The sequence below is a fragment of the Oncorhynchus tshawytscha genome, unplaced genomic scaffold (genome assembly GCF_018296145.1).
Source record: "Oncorhynchus tshawytscha isolate Ot180627B unplaced genomic scaffold, Otsh_v2.0 Un_scaffold_1_pilon_pilon, whole genome shotgun sequence".
In the NCBI taxonomy this organism is placed as follows: Eukaryota; Metazoa; Chordata; class Actinopteri; order Salmoniformes; family Salmonidae; genus Oncorhynchus; species Oncorhynchus tshawytscha.
This window is the reverse complement of record NW_024609676.1, coordinates 66402-85223: the sequence shown is the minus strand read 5'-3', so window position 1 is coordinate 85223 and position 18822 is coordinate 66402. Positions and strand designations below refer to the sequence as shown.

The window sequence follows — 18822 nt, the reverse complement described above, 5'->3', positions numbered from 1 at the left end:
CAGTAGATATTACCATTAGGAGTCAGTCAGAAATTAATCATACAGTAGATATTACCATTAGGAGTCAGTCAGAAAGGTAATCATACAGTAGATATTACCATTAGGAGTCAGTTAGAAAGGTAATCATACAGTAGATATTACCATTAGGAGTCAGGTAGAAAGGTAATCATACAGTAGATATTACCATTAGGAGTCAGCTAGAAAGGTAATCATACAGTAGATATTACCATTAGGAGTCAGGTAGAAAGGTAATCATACAGTAGATATTACCATTAGGAGTCAGATAGAAAGGTAATCATACAGTAGATATTACCATTAGGAGTCAGTTAGAAATGTAATCGTAAGTAAGTTAATACTATAAGTAAAAGTAAAAATCATATGTATTACAATAAAAGGTCAGACTGAATTAGTTGATTAATTGATTGATTGGGGTAATCATTGATATTTGGTACGGTTAGATAAGATGGCCGAGTACGTCAACAAACAGGTGATTGAATTAAAAGAAGTTAATGAAGAAAACCGGAACAGAGCAACGAGGAGCGTGAAGACTGAGACCCATCTCTCAGGTACAAAGAATTATCTTTCTCTCTCTCACACACACACAGATGCAGACAGGTATGAACGCACAAACCGAAAGCACACACGTATTCTGGCACGTGCACAAACATTAATAGCACATCATAGAAAAACACTTGTACGTGTTTGTATTGTTCTGTCTTCTGTGTGGTTCAGTTGGTACAGAGCCTGGGGTTTACAACCTGCTGGGGTCTCATACACTAAAATGCATCAATTCAATATTGGAACTATGTAGAACTATTTAATAAGATCAATTGAAAATAATCTTTCTAACAGCAACACAGTGGATACCCCACCACTGTTTTTAATATCCGATTGGAAAATATGTTTATGAACAATAAGTATTTGAAACATTTTATACAAATGAACTGTGTCATTACTGTGCAGCCCAGATATAAGTTAATTTCCAATTCCACTGGGTAATAGTCCTGGGTAATCATGGCAATGCGGGTGAGCGTCACCCCATCTAGCTGGAAGTCCTCTATCATTCTTCTTGGACTGAACCGAGTCATCTATACACACACACACACACACACACGCGCGCGCGTAAATACGAGGCAACAGATGAAAGGTGAAAACAACATCAGGAGATGAGATAAGGGCTTGAACCCCAGCCCTCTAGTACCTTCGAAGTTGGCAACACCAAGAGTAGCCAAGCCAGAACTTCTTCCCAGGGGCTTTGTCAGGATGCGATCCACCAGCCTGTTTTCAATATTTCCGCAAGGTGGCGCCAACTCTCCATTTTTTGTAAATCCTCAATACAACGCTCTGATACTTTCAAAGTGGTCCTGATATTCTTCCGGTAACCAGCGCTTGACTTGGGCAGGATCTCACCGGAGCAGAGTACCGGCACCTCAAATGTTCTACTGCTTGAGCTCCTGTTCCTCTATATCAGATCAAACATAGTGTGGAGCTCCTACACCTAAATATGAAACAGTACCGGAATCCAAAATGAGTACCAGAACCTATTTCAGTCAAAGTCAAGCACTGCCAGTAATGAAACCATTAATGCTCAAATGTATTTATTTTTCAAAAAATGTGACAAAAAATAAAAAAAACTGCATCAGCTCTACTTGACTACACAAGCCAAGTGCATTCAAAAAGTATTCAGATGCCAGACAATTTTCTCACATTTTGCTACAGACTTATTAAAAAATTGATAGAATAATTTTTCCCCTCATCAATCCACACACAATACAACACAATGACAAAGTAGAATTTTTAGCAAATGTATAAAAAAAAAATCATAAACAGAAATACCTTATTTACATAGATATTCAGACTATTTTCTAAGAGACTTGAAATTGAGCTCAGATGCATCCTGTTTCCATTAATAATCCTTGAGATATTCTACAACTTGATTGGAGTCCCTGCTCAGTAAAACGCGCGTGGCAGTCCGCTTGGAATGCTGCAGAGATTTTGGAGACACCAAAAGACTCTCAGACCATGAGTAACAAGATTCACTGGTCTGATGAAACCAAAATGGAATGCTTTGGCCTGAGTGCCAAGCTCCATGTCTGGAGGAAACCTGGCACCATCCCCACGGTGATGCATGATGGTGGCAGCATCATGCTGTGGGGATGTTTTCAGCAGCAGATACTGGGAGACTAGTCAGTGTAACGAGTGTCGTCGGGAGAAGGAGAAGAGGACCAAAGTCCAGCGTGGTACGTATTCATAATACTTTTAATAAAGATGAATACTGGAACAAAACAACAAACCGAAAAACGAACAGTTCTGCAAGGTGCAACAAAAACACTAAACAGAAAATAACTACCCACAACCCATAGTGGGAAAACAGGCTGCCTAAGTATGGTTCTCAGCTGCCTTTGATTGGAAACCATACCAGGCTAAACACAGAAATACAAAACCTAGAATACAAAACCTAGAATATCCACCCATACTCCTACTCACGCATACTCACGCGGAACTAAGGTCAGGACGTGACAACTCATCTCATATGAATATACTGTACTCAATACCATCTATACCATCACACACTCACTAAGGTCAGGACGTAACAACGTGACAGTCAGGATTGAGGTATAGATGAACGGAGCAAAGTACAGAGAGATCCTTGATGAAAACCTGCTCCAGAGAGTTCAGGACCTCAGACTGGGGTGAAGGTTCACCTTCCAAAAGGGCCCTAAGCACAAAGCCAAGACAATGCAGGAGAGGCTTCAGAACAAGTTTCTGAATGTCCTTGATTGGCCCAGCCAGAGCCCGGACTTAAACCAGATTGAACACCTCTGGAGAGACCTGAAAATAGCTGTGCAGCAATGCTCCACATCCAACCTAACAGAGCTAGAGAGGATCTGCAGTGAAGAATGGGAGAAACACCCCAAATACAGGTGTGCCATGAATGTGGTGTCATACCTAAGGCATCTCAAGGCTGTAATTGCTGCCAAAGGTGCTTCAACAAAGTACTGAGTAAAGGGTCCGAATACTTATGTAAATGTAATATTTACATTTTGTAATATTTAATGAAGTTACAAAAATGTCTAAAAACCTGTTTTTGCCTCATTATGGGTTATTGTGTGTAGATTGAAGAGGGGAGAAAACAATTTAATCCATTTCAGAATAAGGCTGTAACATAACAAAATATGAAAAAAATCAAGGGGTCTGAATACTTTCCAAATGCGCTGTATAAGCCTGGGATATCAAGCACTAAAATTGATTGGCCATATTGAGTAAAATATTTTCCATCAGCCTATGTCCTTCAGCAAAAACATTCCCACTGGTCATCAATAGTTAACACAGCTACAAAGTCATCATTATGGCTAAGCCCTGCCCATTTCCATAACTTCTCTTCTTAATTAAAATGTGCTTTTAAATCTAACCTAACTAATGAAGGCCAAGTTTTATGCATTGGTCCACCAGACCTTCCGAGCATTTGGGTGGAAGTGTCTGGGAACAAGATTAGGTGTAATGTGACTAAAATGACTTAACTTTAGAGCTTCATCCTTCAGCACAACATGTCACCCTTTACACGTTTATATCATATTCAACATAGTGGGTTATGTCACACTTGACATGGGAGATATTGTCACACAGTTATGCCACGTTTATGAACCCTTTATAAAGCATGACATACACTTAGATGCTTAATAACACATTTATGTAGTGCTTATGACTACATTATGAAGGCTTTATGAAGCCTTTGATATGAAGGCTTTATGAAGCCATTATAAGCTGAAGGTCAGACCATGAAGATCAGGCTACATTATGAAGTTAATATTTGAGAGCATTGAAGATTAAATCCTAATCAGTGAAAGAATTATCGACCTAGCTAATTAGCAGATTTGCATCAATCATCATCAATAATCAGCTGATATTCTGTCCACTTTCACCGATGTCAATCATGTATTTTGTAAACAGTGGTGGAGTGATACTTGTTTAGGTGAGGGAGTACAAAAAATAGTTTATGACATCATTATTTCTCAATCAAAGTATGTACCGACAGATGGCATCTTATGAATCTCTTTATAGAATATACATCAAATGCATCCTCAGATTACAACGTCTGACTATATCCACATTGTCTCAAGAAAATGTTCTTTGTCCTTCACCAAGTCAGGAACAGCTCATTTCAAAATAGACTAAACATCCATGTCAATCTTGAATGATAATTCATCACATTTTACTGGTGAAATGTAAACACCGCATGCCAATCATCTCAGTCGTTGTCATGGGAATATGCATTTAGATTTCTTGAATTACTGTTTCGTGAGTGAATTAACCAGGAGCTATATGTATCAATCCTTTCCAGATAACATAGGCAATGAGACTACAGAGAAAGACCTGCTACAGACCAGTTACAACACTATGACTGAAGAGAGAGACCAGCTACAGACCAGTTACAACACCCTGACTAAAGAGAGAGACCAGCTACAGACCAGGTACAACACCCTGACTAAAGAGAGAGACCAGCTACAGACCAGTTACAACACCCTGACTAAAGAGAGAGACCGGCAACAGAAGGAGAGAGATGATCTTATGACAAAGTTCTCAAATCTGAGTGAGTTTACCTGATAAATGATTTGATTTTAACATCACATATCTAGTATGCAGTAAACTTGTGTTTGTATTCTTCAATAATAGATGCAGAATAATGAGATGGAAAATAATATTTCTGTCTTGTAGAACAAACCTGTCCTGAAGACTGGCAGAAGTTTGAATCCAGTTGGTACTTCCTGTCTACTGTGAAAAAACCCTGGGGGGAGAGAAGACAGTAGTGTCTGATGAGAGGAGCAGACCTGGTGATGTAAACAGTGATAAGGAACAGGTGAGAGAATCAAACATCTCTTGGTGAGTAGTGTATCTTCCAGTATTTAACACATGTAGTCTATAGTAGTTGACAATATCAGTATCTTTCTCACCAACAGGAGTTTCTCTTCAACCTCCACCTGAGCGCCTGGATTGGTCTGACTGACTGTTACTGAGGGGGCCTGGAAGTGGGTGGACGGCACCCCACTGACCACAGGGTGAGAGATTTGACCATTTTACCTTGTGATATGGAAATAAAAAACAACAATGATATATTGCTTCCAATCATGTTCATAAAAAGTATTGTTTCCACTCAGAAATGTCATTCTACATGAACTAAAGATATATCTTAAAATGTAATTAAAAAAATACACATTGACCCCTTTTTGTTGTTTTTTTGCACTGACTCTCTTGCACTGACTATGCACACTCACTAGACTCTACCCGCACACTCACTAGACTCTACCCACACACTCACTAGACTCTACCCACACACTCACTAGACTCTACCCGCACACTCACTAGACTCTACCCGCACACTCACTAGACTCTACCCGCACACTCACTAGACTCTACCCACACACTCACTAGACTCTACCCGCACACTCACTAGACTCTACCCGACTCTACCCGCACACTCACTAGACTCTACCCGCACACTCACTAGACTCTACCCGCACACTCACTAGACTCTACCCGCACACTCACTAGACTCTACCCGCACACTCACTAGACTCTACCCGCACACTCACTAGACTCTACCCACACACTCACTAGACTCTACCCGCACACTCACTAGACTCTACCCGCACACTCACTAGACTCTACCCGCACACTCACTAGACTCTACCCGCACACTCACTAGACTCTACCCGCACACTCACTAGACTCTACCCTCACACTCACTAGACTCTACCCACACACTCACTAGACTCTACCCACACACTCACTAGACTCTACCCGCACACTCACTAGACTCTACCCGCACACTCACTAGACTCTACCCGCACACTCACTAGACTCTACCCGCACACTCACTAGACTCTACCCGCACACTCACTAGACTCTACCCGCACACTCACTAGACTCTACCCGCACACTCACTAGACTCTACCCGCACACTCACTAGACTCTACCCGCACACTCACTAGACTCTACCCGCACACTCACTAGACTCTACCCGCACACTCACTAGACTCTACCCGCACACTCACTAGACTCTACCCGCACACTCACTAGACTCTACCCGCACACTCACTAGACTCTACCCGCACACTCACTAGACTCTACCCGCACACTCACTAGACTCTCACTAGACCCGCACACTCACTAGACTCTACCCGCACACTCACTAGACTCTGCCCGCACACTCACTAGACTCTGCCCGCACACTCACTAGACTCTGCCCGCACACTCACTAGACTCTACCCGCACACTCACTAGACTCTACCCGCACACTCACTAGACTCTACCCGCACACTCACTAGACTCTACCCGCACACTCACTAGACTCTACCCGCACACTCACTAGACTCTACCCGCACACTCACTAGACTCTACCCGCACACTCACTAGACTCTACCCGCACACTCACTAGACTCTACCCGCACACTCACTAGACTCTACCCGCACACTCACTAGACTCTACCCGCACACTCACTAGACTCTACCCGCACACTCACTAGACTCTACCCGCACACTCACTAGACTCTACCCACACACTCACTAGACTCTACCCACACACTCACTAGACTCTACCCACACACTCACTAGACTCTACCCGCACACTCACTAGACTCTACCCGCACACTCACTAGACTCTACCCGCACACTCACTAGACTCTACCCGCACACTCACTAGACTCTACCCGCACACTCACTAGACTCTACCCGCACACTCACTAGTCTCTACCCGCACACTCACTAGACTCTACCCGCACACTCACTAGACTCTACCCACACACTCACTAGACTCTACCCACACACTCACTAGACTCTACCCACACACTCACTAGACTCTACCTACACACTCACTAGACTCTACCCACACACTCACTAGATAAATAGATTTGATAGAGGACTGAGGGTCCTCCAAATATTGAAAGTGTAGTTAGTAGTTACCCATGTTACTTTGTAAATGTATATATATATTTTTTTTTCTTAACATTTAAAAAAATGTTTTTTTCCCCCCAAAATTTTTTTCACAATTTTTCACAATTTTTGTGGGGGGGTGGTGTGGTTTAAAGTGCAGTTGCATAAACCATCAAGCGCTATGATGAAACTGGCTCTCATGAGGACCGACACAGGAAAGAAAGACCCAAAATTACCTCTGTTTCAGAGGATAAGTTTATTAGTTACCAGCCTCAGAATTAGTAGCCCTAGTAAATGCTTCACAGAGTTAAAGTAACACACATCTCAACATCAACTGTTCAGAGGAGACTGTGTGAATCAGGCCTTCTTGGTCAAATTGCTGCAAAGAAACTACTACTAAAGGACACCAATAGTAAGAAGAGACTTGCTTGGGCCAGGAAACACGAGCAGTGGAAATCTAGTGTTTGGTCTGATGAGTCCAAATGTTTGATTTTTGGTTTCAATCACTGTGTCTTTGAGACGCAGAAACACAGATGATTTCTGCAGTAGCGTGCCGTGGGCCTGGGGCCTGGGCCTTCAGTGAAGTCCTACACAGTCCCACCCGAATTAATCCACCTCTTATTACCATCATTATAGTAATCATGGCTCTAGACACTATACATTTAGACAGAAACGCAGTATAACTAGGCATTGCGTCACCTTGAAATTGACATTTTTATTCAGAGAATTGCAGGGGAAGAGTACAATACCTTTTCATTGTGCAGCTTCGTTGCCCTGCGCGCTTGTTCGTTGAGCTGTAGATCCACTCGGGGGTCCCCAAAAGTTTTCAAAAGCACCATTGCTTGTAAGTACTTTGGTGTCGTTGCTGCCTTGGTTAGACAACTCAAGTCCTCCACAATCCCCCGACCTCAACCAAATTGAGATGTTTTGGGATGAGTTGGACCACAGAGTGGAGGAAAAGCAGCCAACAAGTGCTCAGCATATGTGGGAACTCCTTCAAGACTGTTGGAAAAACATTCCAGGTGAAGCTGGTTGAGAGAATGCCATGAGTGCCATATGAATATTCCTTATTTAGTGCAGAAATTTTGACCAGGCCCCATAAGGCTGTCGTCAAATGTAGGGCAGGAGGAGGGCTGTACTTAATTAATGTGGTCAGTGTGAAAACGATGATTGATATCAGACCAGAAATATTGTTAGTAAGACTAGCTAAGCATTGGCACCAAGTGTAGAGTTTGCACATGTTTTTTTCAGATTAGTCCGAAAGCAAAGCTAAAACATTTCCATATTACCTTAATGTTTTCTTCTTTCTGTTAACCTAAGTTTAAATGTTAATGTGTTATAGTCTCTATGGCCAATACACAGAACACAACACAGTATCCTCATATTTTTTATTTCATAGAAGCAATGCCATTTCATTCCATTTCATAATTTCATAGAAGTAATACTTAATTAATAAACTGTTTAGAGGGAAAAGGACAAAGCTGAAACTGATAAAGTATTGTGACTGATTCTAAAGGCTGCCAATAATCTATTGCCACAAATTAACTACAGGTGAAAGCAAGAAAGATAATGTCAGGTACCATGTAAATGTGCTCACAGTTAATTTCACAATCTTAAGGAAAATGTTAATGTACATCAAACATTTGTAGGTAATGAAATAATAAACACATTTAAACAAGATGTGGATTTGACCTATATGTACACTACCGTTCAAATGTTTGGGGTCATTTAGAAATGTCATTGTTTTTGAAAGAAAAGCACAGAACAGTGCAAACTGGTTCTAACTAGAATAGAATGAGGAGTGGGAGGCCCCAGTGCACAACTGAGCAAGAGGACAAGTACATTAGAGTGTCTAGTTTGAGAAACAGACACCACACAAGTCCTCAACTGGCAGCTTCATTAAATAGTACCCGCAAAACACCAGTCTCAATGTCAACAGTGAAGAGGTGACTCTGGGTTTGCTGGACTTCCTATAGTTTGGGTCATCTGGAAAAAGCTTGTCCGGAGAAGACAAGGTGAGCCCTACCATCAGTCCTGTGTCATGCCAACAGTAAAGCATCCTGACACCATTCATTTGTGGGGTTGCTTCTCAGCCAAGGGAGTGAGTTCACTCACAATTTTGCATAAGAACGCAGCCATGAATAAAGAATGTTACCAACAAATCCTCTGAGAGCAACTTCTCCCAACCATCCAGGAACAGATTGGTGACGAACAATGCCTTTTCCAGCATGATGGAGCACCTTGCCATAAGGCAAAAGTGATAACAAAGTGGCTCGAGGAACAAAAAATCAATAATTTGGGTCCATGGCCAGGAAACTCCCCAGACCTTAATCCCATTGAGAACTTGTGGTCAATCCTCAAGAGGCGGGTGGACAAACAAAACCCCACAAATTCTGACAAACTCCAAGCATTGATTATGCAAGAATGGGCTACCATCAGTTAGGATGCGGCCCAGAAGTTAATTGACAGCATGCCACGGCGGATTGCAGAGGTCTTGAATAAGAAGGGTCGACACTGCCAATATTGACTCTTTGCATCAACTTCATGTAATTTTCAATAAAAGCCTTTGACACTTATGAAATGCTTGTGATTATACATCAGTATTCCATAGTAACATCTGACAAAATTATCTAAAGACACTGAAGCAGCAAACTTTATGAAAATTAATATTTGTGTCATACTCAAAACTTTTGGCCAATACTGTAGATATTCCATAAGAAATCTGCCGTTTCCAGCTACATTAGTCATTTACAACATTAACAATGTCTACACTGTATTATTGATCAATTTGATTTCATTTTAATAGACAAAACATTTTATTTTCTATAAAAAAGGACATTTCTAAGTGCCCTAAACTTTGAGGTATATGTAGCTATTTCTGTAATTTCTCACAGATCCAGTGCAGCATGCGGTTGCAGGGTGCATCGTTCCAGTTGGCCAAAACGTTGTCCCGATGGTTGACCTCGACACAATCCTTGTTGTTGGTACCACCATAGTCCGGCTTACCACTCTTCCAGTACCTACAGATAACACACACACATAACACACACACATAGAGTCCACCATATTAGTTTTCTAATATTCAGATCTGTGTTGCGTTCCAATGATCTCTCCTTTCTCCTGAAGGGTGCGTTCATCCACTACTTCCCACAAATATAAAGGCATTGGGTTGGTGTAGGCATGTGGGCTAGAGGGAATTACCATATACTGGTGATTACCTTCCGAATCCATAAATGGAAGTGAACAAGTGTACACTTATGGAGAAAATATAGAATATTTGAATGCACCCCTTGGTTCTTTCTGAATTCACCTTCCCTCAATTCCTTCTGTCCTCTCTCCTCACCTCATTCTCAAAACGCATTGGGAGAGAATATCCAAGGTCCCTCCCTCCAAAGTTTTTTCCTTTTTGTTTTCTTGAGTAAGACAGCTGCAAAATGCAGGTGTTTCAGCTTTGCTTAGTGCTTTCTGTGGGGGTGTTTTCAGCCAGCGGAATATACAGGGCGTTCGGGTTGGTAGAGTTCTTTAGTTGTGCTGTGATTGGCTCAGTGTTCTGTTACTAATGGGGACACTACGTCACAGCAGAATCTACAGGGAGAGCTAGGCAGTTCAAGCCCCCTTGGGTGCTGCTGTAGATTTACATTAGAAGATCCCATCAAGAAGACTCAAGGCCATTTGCCACAGATGAAATGACATCAAATCACGCTATACATTGCATTCTGAAAGTAATCAGACCTCTTGACTTTTTCTACATTTAGTTACGTTAAAGCATTATTCTAAAACTGATTAAATAGTTTTTTCCCTCATTAATCTATTTAATTTACTGCATAATGACAAAGAAAGAAACAGCTTTTTAGAAATATTTCCAAATGTATAAAATTTAAAAAACGGAAATATTACATTTACTTAAGAATTCAGACTGTTTATGAAGCTACAAGCTTGGCACACCTGTATTTGGGAAGTTTCTCCCATTGTTCTCTGCTGATCCTCTCAAGCTCTGTCAGGTTGGATGGGGAGTGTCACTGCACAGCAATTTTCAGGTCTCTCCAGAGATGTTAGATCGGGTTCAAATCCGGACTCTGGCAGGGCCTCTCAAGGACATTCAGAGACTTGTCCCAAAGCCACTCCTACGTTATCTTGGCTGTGTCCTTAGGTTCGTTGTCCTGTTGGAAGGTGAACCTTAGCCCCATTCTGAAGTCCTGAGCTCTCTGGAGCAGGTTTTCAACAAGGATCTATCTGTACATTGCACTGTTTATTTTTACCTCGATCCTGACTAGTCTCTCAGTGCGAGCCGCTGAAAAACATCCCCACGGCATGATGCTGCCACCACCATGCTTCACCGTAGGGATGGTGCCAGGCTTCCTCCAGACATGACGCTTGGCATTCAATCTTGGTTTCATCAGAGAATCTTGTTTCTCGTGGTCCGAGAGTCCTTTAGGTGCCTTTTGGCAAACTCCAAGTGGGCTGTCATGTTCCTTTTACTGAGGAGTGGCTTCGGTCTGGCCACTCTACCATAAAGGCCTGATTGGTGGAGTGCTGCAGAGATAGTTGTCCTTCTGGAAGGTTCTCCCATCTCCAGATAGGAACTCCATAGCTCTGTGAGAGTGATCATCGGGTTCTTCACTTTCTTCACTTTCCTGACCAAGGCCCTTCTCCCCTTATTTCTCTGTTTGGCCAGGCGGCCAGCTCTAGGAAGTGTCTTGGTGGTTCCAAACTTCTTCCATTTAAGAATGAGGGAGGTCACAGTGTTCTTCGGGACCTTCAATACTGCAAAAATAGCTTTCTACCCTTCCCCAGATCTGTGCCTTGACAGAATTCTGTCTCAGAGCTCTATGGACAATTCCTTCGACCTCACGGCTTGATTTTCGCTATGATATGCACTGTCAACTGTAGGACCTTATATAGACAGATGTGTGCCTTTCCAAATCAAATCCAATAATTTGAATTTACCACAGGTGGTCTCCAATTAAGTTGTAGAAAGATCTCAAGGATGATCAATGGAAACAGGATGCACCTGAGCTCAATTTCGAGTCTCATAGCAAAGGGTCTGAATACTTATGTAAATAAGGTATTTCAGTTGTTTATTTGTAATACATTTGTTTCACTTTGTCCTGATGGGGTATTGTGTGCATATTGATGAAGATTTTATTTCATTTGATCCATTTTAGAATAAGGCTGCAACATAACAAAATATGGAAAAAGTCAAGTGGTCTGAATACTTTACGAATACACTGTAGCTTTGATTGGACTGATCATGTTACTTTCAAAATCTTAGCTAGCAATCTAGACAAGCAGTCATCCTCATGAATCATGTCCACAATCTACTGGCAAATCCTTTTAAATCCTTGTCATATGAACAGAAATTATAAATAAAATGTATCAGTGCTCATTGGCCATTGGACATGAACATTACACAACAAGTTGGAAATCGCAAATTGAACAATGAGTGGTTTGGAAGGAATCAGTGGCTAACTGCAAACATTGCAAAGCAATCACTATTTTGCTTCCCCTGCCAGCTATTCAGTGGAGAGGGTGTGTGGTTTAAGGATTTAAACATCTGTCTGAAATGTTTTCTTTTCCAAGCTTAAAAAGATAAACATTCACTCGCAACACCATGGGCCAGAAAATGGTAAATAAATTGGCCATGCTGTCCAGTGACGATTTTAGCATTTAAATCTTGGTGTGGCAAACTCCCCAAATGTTGTTTATGCATTCCACTGAAGACAGGACACACATTAGACACACAGGTGAAAATGTCAGACACTGTCAGATACTGTGGTAGAAACATCATCCTAAATGCTATCCAGATGTTAGAGCCGTATTATAAAAGTAGTAATTTCTCTTACGATGTGGTCAGTGGTGTGCCGTCCACCCATTTCCAGGTCCCCTCATTAACGGAGTCAGTCAGACCAATCCAGACCAGGAGATCTGCATCACCATGCAGCTGGTACAACAACTTCTGTTATGGTTAGTTTAGTTTAGTTTATTATTTCGACCATTTAAAAAAAACAAGCACACATCAAACTTAAAAGCCATACAAGCACATTAATACCTGATCTGGTGCTGTGATTGTGTGCATCCCTACCACGAGGAAAGTAATCACTTAAATATCTGGGTGCAGGACCATAAATACTCCTGTAAACCAAACTTAGTCTCATATTGGACACCCTAGCCTCAACAGGCAGCCAGTTCAGTTCCAGAAAGCAGCTCCTACCTATGTGAGTACGTGGACTCACCTTCAATACTACCCTGATCAACTTATTCTGGGCTATCTTGAACTTCCCCTACATAAGTTTAGATAAGCCCCCAAACCAGGAAGTACAAGCATAGTCAAAATGGCATTGAATGAGGGCAGTAGCTAGCACTTTCATGGAGTCCTTATCAAGCAGCTTGGACATTCTAGACAAAAACTTAGTCCTGGCATTAACCTTCCCTAGCACCTTATTGGCCATGCTCACACCATCCAAGCTTCCATCAAGGATACATCCCAAGTAGCTAACAGAGGTTTTAGTAGTCAGCACCTCACCCCCTAACTCCACTCTGATTTCAGACAACCTACACAATTTACGCCTGGATCCAAAAATAATTGCTTCAGTTTTCCCTAATTGCAGAGATAGCTTGTTATCTCCAAGCCATTTGCTAATGTTAGTAAGCTCTGTGCTAAGCATGCTCTCCAACATAGTTTAACTTTTGTGAGACACCAGTAGTGTAGAGTCATCCTCATAAAGAAAAAGACGGCAAGAACAAGCATCTTTCATATCATTAAACAATAAAAACAGCAGAGGCTCATTGGTTTTGCCTGAGACAGTGAACCATTAACCTCTACTACTTCCTGATAAATAGGACTTTACCCAGCCTAGAGGGATACTGCTTAAGCCTCCAGTTTGGAGATTAGGAGACAGTGGTTAACTGTATCAAAGGCCTTCTGTAGGTCCAGCAGTACCATTCCACACAGATTCCCCTCATCAATCTCTTTCCTGATGAAGTCAAGTAAAGTAGACATGAATCAGTGGAGTATGTTTTTATAAAACCAGACTGAAAGTCATACATTCCATCCTGTTTGTTAACATATTCATACATTTGCTCATGTACAATTCTCTCCAGTGAGGTCTCCCTCGCTCTCCTCTCTTGTCTCCCTCGCTTTCTCCCTTGCTCTCCTCTCTTCTCTCTCTCTCAATTCAATTCAATTCAATTCAAGGGCTTTATTGGCATGGGAAACTATGTTAACATTGCCAAAGCAAGTGAGGTAGATAATATATAAAGTGAATATATAAAGTGAAATAAACAATAAAAATTAACTCTCTCTCTCTCTCTCTCTCTCTCTCTCTCTCTCTCTCTCTCTCTCTCTCTCTCTCTCACCTTTTCCTCTTCACTGTTTATGATCACCAGGTCTGCTCCTCTCTCAAAACAGTCCAGTCTGCTCTCCTGCCAGGTTTTCATCTCAGTAGAAAGGAAGTAGCAGCTGGATCCCAACATCCTCCATCCTTTAGGACACTTTAACACAGTCCTCATCGTTGGGACTGCCATGTATCTCCCTTCCACCCCTCTTCCAGTACCTACAGACAACACACACACACACACACACACAGCGTCCACCATATTGTTTTTTAAATATTCAGGTCTGGGTTGCGTTCCAGTAAACTCTTCTTTCTCCTGAAATCTAAAAGCATTTGGTTGGTGTAGGCATGGACGCTAGAGGGAATTCCCATATACCTGTCATGTCTGTTTAAATCCATGAAGGGAAGTGAACAAGTGCACACTGCTGGAGAAAGGAGAGATTATTGGGACAGGTTTCCTTCCCGTCAGCTTTTCCAACAACTGTTTAGCTCTGTCAGAGAAATACATTATACTTTATGGAACAACATATTCTAACATCGTAATTAACTGCTAGTAAATCCATAACGAGGCTGCCCACAAGGGTTAAATTCCGATGCTATGCCCTTCTCCCGAAGTGTACACTCATACACTCTCACTCATGGATTTAAAGGAATATGGTGAAAACTCCTTCTAGCCGTGCTTACACCAATCCAATGCATTTAAATGTACGACTGAAATGTGCACACTTCTGGAGAAAGTTAGAAAATCGGAACACTGCCAGTGTCGGAGTGCACACTACAAGTGCACACTTCAGGAGACGGAAAGGTAGAGAATGGGGACGCAGCCCCAAGTGACTGACTTGACAACTTACCACACCCAGAGAGCCTCTTCTGCAGAATCACCTTATCATAGGTCAGAACACTGACCATGCCACTCAACCTGTCCCTTTCTGTAGCCAGGGTGTTGTAACAGGCCTCTAACTGGTTCCTCTCTTCGTTAGAACCGGCTGAAAAACAAAGAAGTTCCTGCATGTGATGCATCCCAAATGATACCCTATTCCTTCTATAGTGCAGTACCGAGGACCAAAGCCCTATGTACCCTGGTCAAAAGTAGTGCCCTTTAAAGAGGATAGGGTGCTATTTGGGAGATAACAATTGTGGTGTTGTCGTTCTTTGTGTGTTTCTCAAACATATTGTCAAACTACTGGTCCCACAAACTATGTAACGTCTGTAAGTCTGAATTGTGTTCCTTGCTTTGTGAGAACAGAACTATGGTGTGACAATGACATACATATCTGTCCTTTGGGCCCTGGTCAAAATGAATCCATTAAACATGAAATAGGGTCCCACATGGAACAGGTTCCCAAATGGCGCTCTGTTTCCTATAGAGTGCATTACTTTAGAGGGCTATTTTTTTTAAATTTGACCTTTATTTAACTAGGCAAGTCAGTTAAGAACAAATTCTTATTTTCAATGACAGCCTAGGAACAGTGGGTTAACTGCCTGTTCAGGGGCAGAACGACAGATTTGTACCTAGTCAGCTCGGGGATCTGAACTTGCAACCTTCCGGTTACTAGTCCAACACTCTAACCACTAGGCTACCCTGCCGCCCCAATAGTGTGTCATTTGGGACTCTGATATAGTGTAATGATTAGATAACAATACACTCACAGAAAGCCAGCCTCAGGGAGATGTTGAGAGTGACTTGTAGAACACACAGCACTCCTAAACACCCAGCAGCCAGCCTGTAGACTCCTGTTCTTCCATCTGCAGAGGAACACACACACGGCAACAGACACACACGCACACACACACACACACACACACACACACACACACACACACACACACACACACACACACACACACACACACACACACACACACACACACACACACACACACACACACATACACATACCATCATCATCATTAATGATTAAGATTAAAACATAACACACATCATCCCACGTCCCTAACTAATTCTGAGAACCAAACATTTCGAATGTGTCATTGGTTTTCCCCCAATGGAGGGTTGGCAGCAACTGTTTGCTCAAGAGTGTGGTTTATCTCAAATCTGATTACCAGGAAGCTGCTGTATGTAGAAATTACACAATATAGCTGAAGCATGATTTAAAGAGTAGATCTGCGATTGCTATATCAATTTTTTTAACATCAATTTAAATGAATGATATTTACCTATTTGATTCTTGAAAAATGTAACTGAGAAATACCTCATGAGCTTAGTTTAACTGTCTAGCCCCATCAGAACCCAAATATAAACTTGTTTTACCATAAAATGATAAACTATGGATTTGTAAACAAACACTGTGTATGTAGCCTCATGGTTCAGCATCATGGTATCATTTTTTATCATGAATGGTCACTCCTTGCAGACATACTGTAGCTCTCTCTATGAATTTGAGAGTGGTTACATTTTTCCAGCCCCTCAGCTGTTTACCAAAAACATTGGTGGGGTGTCCACTGTGTTGTTGCTAAAAAAAGGTTATCATCAATTTTATTTAAATAGTTCCAAATAGTTCTAATACCTGAAGTAAAAAAATACATTGAATTGATACATTTTGGTGTACGTGACCCCAGCAGGTTTTGAACACCCTGCTCCATTCTAACTGAACCACCCAGAAGACAGAACAATACAAATGTACAAGTGTTTTTCTAGTGTGTGGTATTAGTGTGTGAATGCGTTCAGTTTGTACGTGCAGACCTGTCTGCGTGCCTCAGCTACTGTGTGAGAAAATAAGATACTTAGAATACTTAGTTCTTACCTGAGAGATGGGTCTCAGTCTTCACGCTCTTCGTTAATCTGTTCCGGTTTTCTTCAGTAACTTCATTCAATTCAATCACCTGTTTGTTGACGTACTCGGCCATCTTAACTAACCGTACCGAATATCAATGATTAAACCAATCAATCGATAAATCAACTAATTAAGTCTGTCTGACCTCTTATTGTAATATTTATGATTCTTACTTACGTTTACTTACTGTATTAACTTACTGTATGATTACCTTTCTAACTGACTCCTAATGGTAATATCTACTGTATGATTACCTTTCTAACTGACTCAGTAGTTGGTCTAATGTGTCTAAATCCTGTACTTCTCTGTTCTCTGTCTGTGGCCCACAGCTGGTGACAGGATGTGTCAAGTCTCTATCCACCAATAAGAAGGCTGTAGGTGTTAGAATGTGTCAAGGCTCTATCCACCAATAAGAAGGAGACTATTGGGATGTGAGACAAATGGCACCCTATTCTCTATTCAGTGCACTACATGGGTGAATAGGAAGCAGTTGTGTGTAACTTCCTCTTCATTCCTTGTTCATTCTGTTCTGTGCTTTATTTCTAACTCTCATTCATGTTTTTTTGGCCTAATAATATAAGTGATTTGTCAACCCAAACACAAGTTATTATTGGTCAATAGTAGGTCTAGTAAATGAATAAATTAACTAAGATGATGCTGTTTAATATGTTTATTGATTTGGGTCGAAAACAAGACATCTAAATACACTTTCCAATAGAAGAATTAAACAAAGGAAACTTTTTACAATAAAAAAATCTCAACAATATGTCATATTTGTCATCATGTCAATTATCAATCTATTACACACTGCTTCACCATAACATAGTTATTAATGAGTCCTTTAACAACTAGATGTTACTCCATACCATAGTTATTAATGAGTCCTTTAACAACTAGATGTTACTCCATACCATAGTTATTAATGAGTCCTTTAACAACTAGATGTTACTCCATACCATAGTGATTCATTAGTCCTTTAACAACTAGATGTTACTCCATACCATAGTTATTAATGAGTCCTTTAACAACTAGATGTTACTCCATACCATAGTTATTAATGAGTCCTTTAACAACTAGATGTTACTCCATACCATAGTGATTCATTAGTCCTTTAACAACTAGATGTTACTCCATACCATAGTGATTCATTAGTCCTTTAACAACTAGATGTTACTCCATACCATAGTTATTAATGAGTCCTTTAACAACTAGATGTTACTCCATACCATAGTGATTCATTAGTCCTTTAACAACTAGATGTTACTCCATACCATAGTGATTCATTAGTCCTTTAACAACTAGATGTTACTCCATACCATAGTTATTAATGAGTCCTTTAACAACTAGATGTTACTCCATACCATAGTTATTAATGAGTCCTTTAACAACTAGATGTTACTCCATACCATAGTGATTCATTAGTCCTTTAACAACTAGATGTTACTCCATACCATAGTTATTAATGAGTCCTTTAACAACTAGATGTTACTCCATACCATAGTGATTCATTAGTCCTTTAACAACTAGATGTTACTCCATACCATAGTTATTAATGAGTCCTTTAACAACTAGATGTTACTCCATACCATAGTGATTCATTAGTCCTTTAACAACTAGATGTTACTCCATACCATAGTGATAAATTGGTCTTTTATCAACTAGATGTTAGTCCATACCATAGTGATTCATTACTATGACATATGACACTGTTCATTACTACCTGACATGATGACTCCTTGCTGTCCCCAGTCCACCTGGTCGTG

General features: G+C 41.0%; 2 protein-coding genes and 1 long non-coding RNA gene across 6 annotated transcripts in view; 1 reads left to right on the top strand and 2 right to left on the bottom strand.

The window, feature by feature from the left end:
* The window catches only part of LOC112239123 (C-type lectin domain family 4 member M-like), a 192036-nt gene that overhangs the window by 144315 nt on the left and 28899 nt on the right, over positions 1–18822 (bottom strand). The gene's annotated exons all lie outside the window — the stretch shown is intronic.
* LOC112239122 lies at positions 4462–5203 on the top strand. Its single transcript, XR_002951755.2, has 3 exons — positions 4462–4591; positions 4717–4858; positions 4959–5203. It is a non-coding gene; the product is annotated as an uncharacterized LOC112239122 (long non-coding RNA).
* Positions 9684–17396, bottom strand: LOC121845454 (C-type lectin domain family 4 member M-like). 4 transcript variants are annotated; one of them, XM_042316873.1, is made up of 6 exons: positions 17030–17396; positions 15915–16010; positions 15116–15250; positions 14287–14483; positions 12774–12871; positions 9684–9950 (listed from the first exon to the last, which is right to left on the bottom strand). In XM_042316873.1, exons 1-6 carry the CDS (start codon positions 17130–17132, stop codon positions 9803–9805), a joined length of 777 nt encoding a protein of 258 aa, XP_042172807.1. In that variant the 5' UTR covers positions 17133–17396; the 3' UTR covers positions 9684–9802. The 4 variants fall into 4 exon arrangements, with proteins under 4 accessions (XP_042172807.1, XP_042172806.1, XP_042172805.1 ...); XM_042316872.1 differs by having other exon boundaries at positions 9685–9950; positions 12774–12883; positions 17030–17395; XM_042316871.1 differs by having other exon boundaries at positions 9686–9950; positions 12774–12886; positions 17030–17394.